This window comes from Phalangium opilio, unplaced genomic scaffold, assembly GCF_054372755.1.
Source record: "Phalangium opilio isolate 3A_F unplaced genomic scaffold, DU_Popi_V2 ptg000003l_1, whole genome shotgun sequence".
NCBI classification, from domain to species: domain Eukaryota; kingdom Metazoa; phylum Arthropoda; class Arachnida; order Opiliones; family Phalangiidae; genus Phalangium; species Phalangium opilio.
Window position 1 is genome coordinate 3,017,303 of NW_028324145.1, and position 10,228 is coordinate 3,027,530.

At 35.5% G+C, this 10,228-nt stretch overlaps 1 protein-coding gene across 1 annotated transcript; it reads right to left on the reverse strand.

Annotated features, from left to right (window-relative positions):
• Positions 1 to 200: 200 nt before the first annotated feature.
• On the reverse strand, positions 201 to 9,962 carry LOC149717119 (ethanolaminephosphotransferase 1). Its single transcript, XM_089835567.1, has 10 exons — positions 9,385 to 9,962; positions 6,547 to 6,615; positions 5,500 to 5,692; positions 4,875 to 4,914; positions 4,579 to 4,801; positions 3,406 to 3,517; positions 3,277 to 3,325; positions 3,042 to 3,222; positions 2,394 to 2,579; positions 201 to 275 (listed from the first exon to the last, which is right to left on the reverse strand). Exons 1-10 carry the CDS (start codon positions 9,436 to 9,438, stop codon positions 207 to 209), a joined length of 1,176 nt encoding a protein of 391 aa, XP_089691693.1. The 5' UTR covers positions 9,439 to 9,962; the 3' UTR covers positions 201 to 206.
• Positions 9,963 to 10,228: the final 266 nt, after the last annotated feature.

The following is a 10,228-nucleotide window of genomic DNA, read 5'->3' on the forward strand; positions in this document are numbered from 1 at the left end:
CGTCAGTTAAAGAGTTCAAATATTAATATTTATATCTACTATCACAAAAAAAAATAAATAAATAAATAAACAAACAAACAAACAAACAAGGAGAGAGAATTAATTAACTCGATGGAAAATTCCTCAATCGGTTGTTTGTTGTTGTTTTTTTATTTTATTTTAAATTGTGATAGTTTCACTAGTCTTCACACATTGTCGGACGTATGTCAATCTTCCGCTGTTTTCTTCTTCAAAGAAAAGCAGTTGATTTTAAAATGTACACACAACTGCCGCACCTAAATTGAAAAAAAAAATAAATAACTAAATAAACAAGTTAAATATATGTAAATATAAACTACAACATCACTCAAAAAAAAAAAAAAAGGAAAAACATTGATAAAAAAATTATTAAAAATTAAAATAATTATTCGCCACAAATGAAAACAAAAGATAAATAAATATTCTAAAACCTGCAAAATCATGAATAAATATTTTTCAATTTTGCACTTTACTTGTTCAGTTAATTCAATTTCTTAAAGGGAGGGTGAAGTAGAAAATCAAGTGATTTTTTATTGATTCTTCTACTAATTATAAGACCAGTCTGCATAGTGAAACATTCAGGAAATACAGACTCCGAATGATTTTAAAATTCAAATTAGGTTCAGATTTTAAGGATAATTTTAAACAAGGACTTCCAACCAATCGCGTAACGCCCTGCATTTTTGTTAACAAATGAAATTTATCACGAGATTTGATAAAATTAGGCGCGCGACGTGACAATCGTGGCGCGAGACACGGAGTGTGCCACGAGAATTTTGTTAAATGGAAGGCAAGGTGTTACGCGATTGGTCGGAGGTCCTTTAAAATTACACATAAAATCTGAACCTAATTTGAATTTTAAAATCATTCGGAGTTGGTATTTCCTGAATGTTTCACTATGCAGACTGGTCTTAAAATTGGTAGAAGAATTGATAAAAAATCACTTGATTTTCTACTTCACCCTCCCTTTAAAGACAACTGAACGTCAGCTTCTGTGGCGCCCCTAAAATGCGCCACCAATTTTAACCCCAACAAAGGCTGGAACCAATCATAATTCCTCCAGATAGTGAGGAAGGTGGAGCTAAAACTAGCCTTTGCTAAGTTTAGGCATAAATGATGAACAGTAAAAGGAAGCTATTTATGGTTCTGGTTTAGGGGTCCAATTAACTCTTATCTCGTGACTATGGGAACATCTATTGTCATTTGTTTTGACTAAACCATAGCCAAGACCATAAGTTTACAAGAAATGCTCCATAAGAATGACACTACCCATACTTCGTAATGCTAGGAGTAGGGACTTACAGCTCAAGCTAGTTCGAGAATGACAAGCGAGATATAACTACACTCAGTTTTGCAGGACTTCCATCTTCCTATTTAGTATGTGCACTAAGCCTTTGACAGCGCCTCACCAGGCGTCGAATGATGTTTCACCTACATTCACTTCATGACAAGCTCTCAGTAACCAGTGACAAACTTATGGAACAAATCTTATGAATTTGAATTGAAAATCTTACAAAATGTTAGATTTTTTTAATTAATTCAATTGCTAAACTCTGTCATAATACAGGTACCAATACCTGGAACCGAAAGTCCCTTCAATCTACGCAACTTTTCCTTATTAAATTGAATAACTTAATATTTCAGAAAAGGTCAAATTTCTCAATGAGGAAATAAAAATTAAAAACAATGAATAATTTCTCTATAGGCCAATAAAATTGGAAATCTCTCCAGATTTTAAATGAATCTCTCTTCTAATTCAAAACTTCTAACTTTTGAAGAGCTCAAGAAGTTTTAGAGGCTTAAAGGGAGGGTGAAGTGGAAAATCAAGTGATTTTTTATCGATTCTTCTACTAATTATAAGACCAGTCTGCTTAGTCAAACATTCAGGAAATACAGATTCCGAACGAAGTATTTAAATTCAAATTAGGTTCTGATTTTAAGGATAATTTTAAACAAGGACCTCCGGCCAATCACGTAACGCCCTGCCTTTTTATTAACAAAATTCTCGTGGCACGCTCCATGTCTCGCGCCACGATTGTCACGTCGCGCGCAAATTTTATCAAATCTCGTGATAAATTTCATTCAACATGGAGCGTACCACGAGAATTTTGTTAACAAAAAGGCAGGGCGTTACGCAATTGGTCGGAAGTCCTTGTTTAAAATTATCCTTAAAATAGGAACCTAATTTGAATTTTAAAATCATTCGGAGTCTGTATTTCCTGAATGTTTCACTATGCAGATTGGTCTTATAATTAGTAGAAGAATCGATAAAAAAAAAAAACCACTTGATTTTCTACTTCACCCTCCCTTTAACCAAAAGCTTGATAAAGGATTGAATTGAAAGACACGCGTAAAAAATTTATTTGAATGCTTACCACAACTACGCCATAATGAATGTGAGCCAAAATCAAAGTGATTGTCAATATCCTCAAAATATAGACTTCTTTAACGCCTAAACTGGGGATACCAAAGACAACGGCCACTGCCAAACCAACTGGATACGTCATCCAGTTAATTGTTTCGCTTTGTGTTTGCGACATCTGACTAATGATTAAACGGCACTGAAATTACAAAGCATCAATTACAAAATCATTACCATAAACTTAAAAACATCTCCTACAGGGTTCCATACAACTTTTGGAAAACAAATTTCCCTGAGATTTCCAGGTTTTTCCCGTATATGGAGCCAATGTTAACGAAGGAGGGGGGGGGGGGCAAATATGACTATTAGATACTCAAAGGACACCCCTATATCTCTAATATAACCAGAGTTATGAGCCTCCAAAGTTTAGTGTAATGTTAATCCTATGGAGCGTATGTTTATGAACATTTTGCTCAATTACTCGGCCCCTGTTTGACGCAAATTTCCCTGATTTCCCTGAATTTTGCTAAAAATTCGAAATATCCTTGAGTTTTCCCTGAGGTTTTTGTCAACTATTTATTTCCCTGATTTTTCCAGGTTTTCCCTGTTTCCCAGGTTTGTATGAACCCTGTGACCCAAGTCCAAAACAAATTGTACTTACGGCTATATTAGCAAAGACTGTTCCAACCATATAATAAAACATTCGAGGATCACGATTAATAATATCTCCGGGTGAATAAGTGGCCCATAACAAGGTCAGTAGAAAGAAGATGGCCAATGGGAAACCAGGCCGAATGGCTTCTAACAGCGATGATTGCTTCACTTTCCCTTCACGGTACGCTCTGAAACAAATATAACTATTATCACGGCAAATTGAAAATATTATTCAAACTTACAGGTAAATATTGTAGATGGAAACCGGTATTGTCATGCCAAAGGAACAAACTTAAAAAATAATTAAATCATCATTATTATTATTAAATATCCATTGTTTTAATGAGGAAATATTATGAGAATGAAATTACAATAAATGACGGCTTCTGTCGTATCGGCTAAACTCCAATTTAATACTGGGACTGTGATCTTCCAAAATTCGTGGGAAGTTGAACCGCTGATCAGAAAGGATACTAGCAATACCTAAATTTTAAATTTCAGCTATTAGAATTTTTTCCCCAGAAATTAATCAGAAGCATCTTTGCTTTTGAATAGGGATGAACCGGTACCGATACCATATTGGTATCGGCACCGATACTCAGAGTTTCCCGATATGAGGGGCTACTCACTTCCCCAAAAAATGTACACCAGATTTCTTATTTCCAAATATTTCCGATTTATTTCTATTATTTTTGTATTTCTTTATTTCCCGATATTTCTCCTAAAATTTCCAATATTTTCACTATATTTCCCTTAAATTTCCAATATTTCGATTATTCCTTCGTATTTCTAATATTTCTCAGCATTTCTATTATTTTTGTATTTCTTTATTTCCCGATATTTCTCCTAAAATTTCCAATATTTTCACGATATTTCCCTTAAATTTCCAATATTTCCATTATTCCTTCGTATTTCCAATATTTCCGATATTTCTCATTATTTCCGATATTTCTCATTATTTCCTAATATTTCCGATATTTCTCATTATTTCCCAATATTTCCGATATTTCTCATTTTTTCTTAATATTTCCGATATTTCTCATTATTTCAGATATTTCCCTATATTTCCGATATTTCTCATTATTTCAGATATTTCCCTATATTTCCGATATTTCTCAATATTACGATATTTCTCGAAATATTGAAATATATTTCTTAAGGCTTGTACACCATATTTCGTAAGTGGCTAGCCCCTCGTCCCGATAGTATCAGATCGGTTGGTTCGATACCGATACTAAACCGATACTCGTTTAAAATGCGTTATATGACGCTACTTGACATTTTTAGGTCTTTTCGTAACGTAATGATGGTGATAATATCTCATTTCTATGAATTTCAATCGTGACGAGTTCTCATTTATATAAAAAGTACCTGAATTCAGTTTATCTAACAACTAATAAGCGAAAATCTTTCTTAGTACGCGCCTGTAGGGATGAACCAATACCATATCGGTATCGGTTCATGTTTGTACCGGTATCGATCAGTATCGGGTTAAGCCTGGTATCGGCCATCTCAACTTTTGAATGACTGTAGATTTTACTTACAATTTGTGAAATATCATAGCTCCACGGTAGGTAAAGTATACCGGTGATGTATTTCTCCCAATGCGAGAGAAAGAAGCAGAAATGCACAATCCATAACGTTAGAAATATTCTGTATGGATCACAACTGTTGGGACCTCTTCCAAAGACGGAATATAAACAAGTAGGCATCAGTAGGCAAGCCCAACTGTCTAAACCATGGTCCATCAACTCTCCCAATGGACCGCTACGCACGTTAATGAAAGGTTTAATTTAAGCTCGTTGCCCTAATTAATATTCTCTATCACAATTATAATAACCTGGAATTAGTTCTACGAGCTTGTTTTCCATCGATACCATCTGATTTAATTACGAAAATATTTAAATAAACGATAGTAATTAAAGGGAGGGTAAAGTGGAAAATCAAGTGATTTTTTTTATCGATTCTTCTACTAATTACAAGACCAGTCTTTATAGTGAAAAATTCAGGAAATACTTCTGAATGATTTTAAAATTCAAATTAGGTTCAGATTTTATGGGTAATTTGAAATAAGCCCCTCCGACCAATAGCGTAACGCCCTGCCTTTTTATTAACAAAATTCTCGTGGCACGCTCCGTGTCGAATGAAATTTATCACGAAATTTGTTAAAAATTGCGCGCGATGTGACAGTCGTGGCACGAGACACGGAGCGTGCCACGAGAATTTTGTTAATAAAAAGGTAGGGGTTTACGCGATTGGTCGGAGGGGCTTATTTCAAATTATCCTTAAAATCTGAACCTAATTTGAATTTTAAAATCATTCGGAATCTGTATTTCCTGAATGTTTCACTATGCAGACTGGTCTTGTAATTAGTAGAAGAATCTATGAAAAATCACTTGATTTTCCACTTCACCCTCCCTTTAATAAATACTAAAAGACAATTTAATAAATAGCATTTAGCTAACCTAATGTGTGGGCCAAAAAATGGTTTATGGCGCAAACAATCCAAACCCAACAAGGAATGGGTGACTCTTCTTTATTGTAATTGCTATTAGCCCAAAAACTATAGTCGTATATTGTTAGAAGGACAGTGTTAACTGTAGTTAACATAAATCCTGAAAATGTTAGAACATTTGGGGCAATCCATCTTGGTACGATCTGATTAAGAGTTTTTAATTAATATTAATATTCCGATTTATTTCATAGAATTTGTAGGGACAGACATTTCCCAATGCTCAATGAAACAATTGTTTGTGGATTTAATTTTAGGTAATCCTAATGAACTTAAGGAATGTGAATTATTAACAGGGTTAAAAAAAACCGGGTTTTAATAAAATAAACCCTGCCCACAGGCCCGGGTTTTATTGGGTTTTTATCTTTAGCAGTTGCGTGAATGGTAAAAATTTTAATTCAAAAGTAACTGCTTAGTAAAAAAAAAGTCTTAAAATGTTTCATAAAAAGTAATAAATATTATCAAGAAGCGATATCTAGTTTACTAGGGAGAAGAGGGTATAAATTCGCCATATTTCCAGCTTTAACTCCAGTCCAAACATAGGTCCGGAGTTAATTCCCGCCTCTAAATTACAACCAGCATCTCATAGTTCTTGAAAACTCACGTCAGAGCGACGCGAATGACGAAAATTACTGACGACTGAGGAGAGGCGTCGGCGAAATAGCCCGGCCTCCTTTTACTTCCCCCCTTGTATTTTGAAACGGGGACTGGGACTATGGCGCGCGAATACTTAGGCATCTTATACTTTCTCCCTAGTAAACTAGATATCGCTTCTTGATATTATTAAATAGTACTTTTGAAGTTGAAACAACAAATATCTTAATTATCTTTAAAATGAAATTACTAAAGCATTCATCAAAATTGAAGATCTTAGTGATGGGTGTGGGCGTAAACCCAATAAAACCCGTGGTTTTTTTTTAATTCGAACCCTGATTACTAAATGTCATGAGATTCGCAAATGTCGGACCCTGCTCAAATCTATTAAAAATGAATGATTTACTTTTACAACTTGATCCCAAAATGGATGCATCACATTGTTGCTAAGTGGGCTGGTATCTTTTGAACTATACTAGAAACAATAATTAAAATACAAAAGTAGGTTATATATAGGTTTACGACAACTAGCTCCGACAGAATATAGAACAGTAGATTAACCCTAATTAATTAATTAAAGAATATCAAGCCTATAGGATAATAAATGAAAAAACCGGTGCCAGCATAACGGTACGACAAATAGAAATTATAGATTACAGCAGAAGTGAGATGAGACTAGAAGTGAAGGGCTCTAGCATTGATAGTAGATTCTGGCACTAGTGAACAAATTTGAGGATTTTATGCCGCTTCCATCGCGCCTACACTACAGACAAAAAAATTGGTCGAGTTCCAAAAACATTTCCTACCCCCTTCCCCTCAACCTAAAGCTGCGGAACACGGACGCGGCTCCTTGAATATAGTTCGGCCGTCTACCACCGCGAGCGTCTCACGTTTTGGAGGGAAAATTCAGAAACCGCTACTAGAGGGCCAACCGTTCTTGTGTTATCGAGAATATTCACTTTCGCCGAGTGAAGAATTTGATTAGCTCATTACTTCTGGTCTCATCTCACTTCTGATTACAGTAAATTTTAAAACGCAACATTGGCGATTTTTAAAATAGGCTGAAAATGTGCAATAAGCGCTAAAATTTTAATCCTTATCTATTTGGACTTATCATCGATGAAATCAGAATCGCTTTCGATTCGTTATGGAATAGATTCTCTCGAATCAGGTGTTTTTTTTTTTAGGAAAGCGGGAATTCGACAGAAACACTTATCTTAAAGTGGGTCTTGTCAAAAAAAAATCTCTTCCGATGTTTTTTGATCGGATGGTATGAACTACGTTGAGCCTGATAAATTGAATCTTTATCTACGTTACTGCACTGTAGCTAGCTTACTCTAATATATTTGTAAAAATTGCGGTGTTGGTATGATAGGCAAATTTTTTAAAATAGTTTTCCGTTAGTATCCTATGCACTACTAAAAGTACAGTTTAAATAGGGGTTCATCAGATGGTGGTGACCTTTCTTAATACACAGGCGTTCCAAAATGGGTGGTAGGATTGAAAGTACTCTGGCAGGGTTCATACAACTTTTGGAAAACAAATTTCCCCGAGATTTTCAGGTTTTTCCCCATATACTTCCCTGAGTTTTCCAGGATTTTGCGGATATGGAGTATCCTATGGAGCAAATGTTAACGAAGGAGGGGGAGGGGCAAATAGGACTATACCATACTCAAAGGACATCCCCGTATCGCTAATATAACCAGAGTTACGAGCCTCCAAAGTTTAGTGTAATGTTAATCCTATGGAGGGGATGTTTACGAACGTTTTGCTTAATTACTCGGCCCCTATTTGACGCAAATTCCCCTAAATTTTAAATAAATACGAAATTTCCCTGATGTTTTTGTCAACTATTTATTTCCCTGATTTTTCGAGGTTTGTATTAACTCCGCTTTTGTCCTCTGGGTGTTGAGTGTTTTACGGACGACCCCTTAAATTTAAGTAAGAAACTAAAAGAAAGGGCTAAATTAATTAAGGGGTCATCCTTAATGTACTCTAAACATAAATTGTAAACGGTGGCCAAGCACAAAATGTCATAGAACATTTTCAACTCAAAATCACTCATAGAACCCACTGTACTTGGTCCTACCACACTTTTTGGAACACCCTGTATAATGGAGGGTCCCGGCTATAACCCTCATAGCATTAATGAAATGTTAGGTTAGATTAGGTTCATGGTTTATCGTGCCGTGTTAGGTCAAGTGTTTTGGGGGGAGGGGGTCAAGTAGCGGATAACATGGAAAACTAAGACTTCTTGCGTGTGTCTAATAATTTTAACCAGGTTGAGAAATAAGGATTTAAAAAAACACTGCCCATGTGGCCAGTAGAGCCAGCCCAAAATAAACTGGACACTGGCCACTTTAAGCAGCTTTTATATAAAATATCAAAAAAGTGTCTTCTTGCTAGTAAGGCTTCCCTTAAATCGTATTCGTTATACATAAAAACAACGGAACCTTTACATTAAATTAAAGCTTGCACACTTTATCATATATTATTTACATGTACTTTCTAAGTATAAGTTGATTAAGAGAGAACTTGCACTACCTGAAGCACTACAAAATGTACGGAAAATTTTGCTAGCAAAAAAACCTTTTGAACTAAGCTGTTTAGTCTATGTTTTCTTTTTGATCTAAAGAATGAGGGCGAGTGAGCCTTGGGTTAGGTTGGGTTTAATTTAGCTTCATGGTCAGGTTAGGTTTACTTAAGGTTCAGGTCAAGTTGGGTTAAGGTCGTGCTGTTTGAAAATTAATTTTCAGACAATCGTTTTTTAGTTGTTTCTAGCTATTTTTAGGGTGCTGATCATGAGTATCGACTTTATTTACAAAAAGGGCCTGGTAAACTTCATTTGTTCTAAAGTTCAATAGTCTTGGTTTATTTCAGGGTTTTCTTACTTAATACCCCATCATGAACCCTACATGAAATGCCGTTAGGTTGTACATGGCACTTGTAAATTTGGAACATAAAATGTTCTCCCCAAACCAAAAAAACTATTTCTACTTTCCAAAATGCAACGGTGTTCTCAAATGAAAAGATACTCTTAACTCTAACAAAAGCGATAAAGATATAGCATAAAATCACCTTTGTCGTTTAGACTTAACTATTACAAATGATATAGTGGTACTGGTGGGGTAATTAGTGAATGACTGACAATGATTCCCCTGTTTGGGAACCTTAGCAAATTGCATTTAACAGGGTCACTGTTACCATAAAGGCACCCAAAAGAAAAACTGCAAATCAGGCTTACTTTATAGTTGTCAAACCCAGTCAGGTGTTCTTTACCCAAATACTTCACAGCCATTGTGGTACTTGGTAGGTCAGCGTTAATGTTCAAAAATCAGTCTTAAATTTCTCAATATAGTTTTTCACCTTTCTTGTAATAAGTTGTTGATGGAAAATCCTACTTTCTGAACAACCGAAGGCAGGAGAAGCTTCGCGTAGGTTAAGTTTTAAAGCCACACTATTCCCCAAATCCTTTTAAAGTTTAACTGTTGCTCTTGACGTCTTGCAATAATGAGAACGCAGATTCTTTTTGTCGGTAAATGTGGGATGGTTGGGTTTGGACCCTTTGCCAGGCCTTAGGCCTTGGTCGTGCACGACTCATTTTCCTTTACGATATAAAATACGCAAACGTTCATGTTTTTAAAAACTCCGTTGTAATTTGCATTAAGAAGAATTGAATACCGAAAATTATAATCCGCGATCTCTATGATAATACTTTAACGTAATAATTTAAGAGAATAATTATTTTATGAGACCGGATAATGGTACCACTACGCCCGCTTAGAAGAAAAACACCGCTACGACTACGAGGGTTACGACATAACAGAGTGTGTGAAGTGAAGCCCTAGGCTGGGGAGTGGGGAGCTTCGCTCTGGCCGTGCACTGGCCTCCCAAAAACGTAGTAAACAGCCGCCATCTACGGGTTATATATTTCGTCGGTTGAAATATTCTAATTAACTTGACACTAGCCTTTGGCCTTTATAGAACAATTAAATAACCTTGGATTCTAGTAATCTACCACCAGGAAGGCAATTTTTTTAACTCCGATATAATTACTCTATGGGAAAACTATTAGCGAATTCCACTGA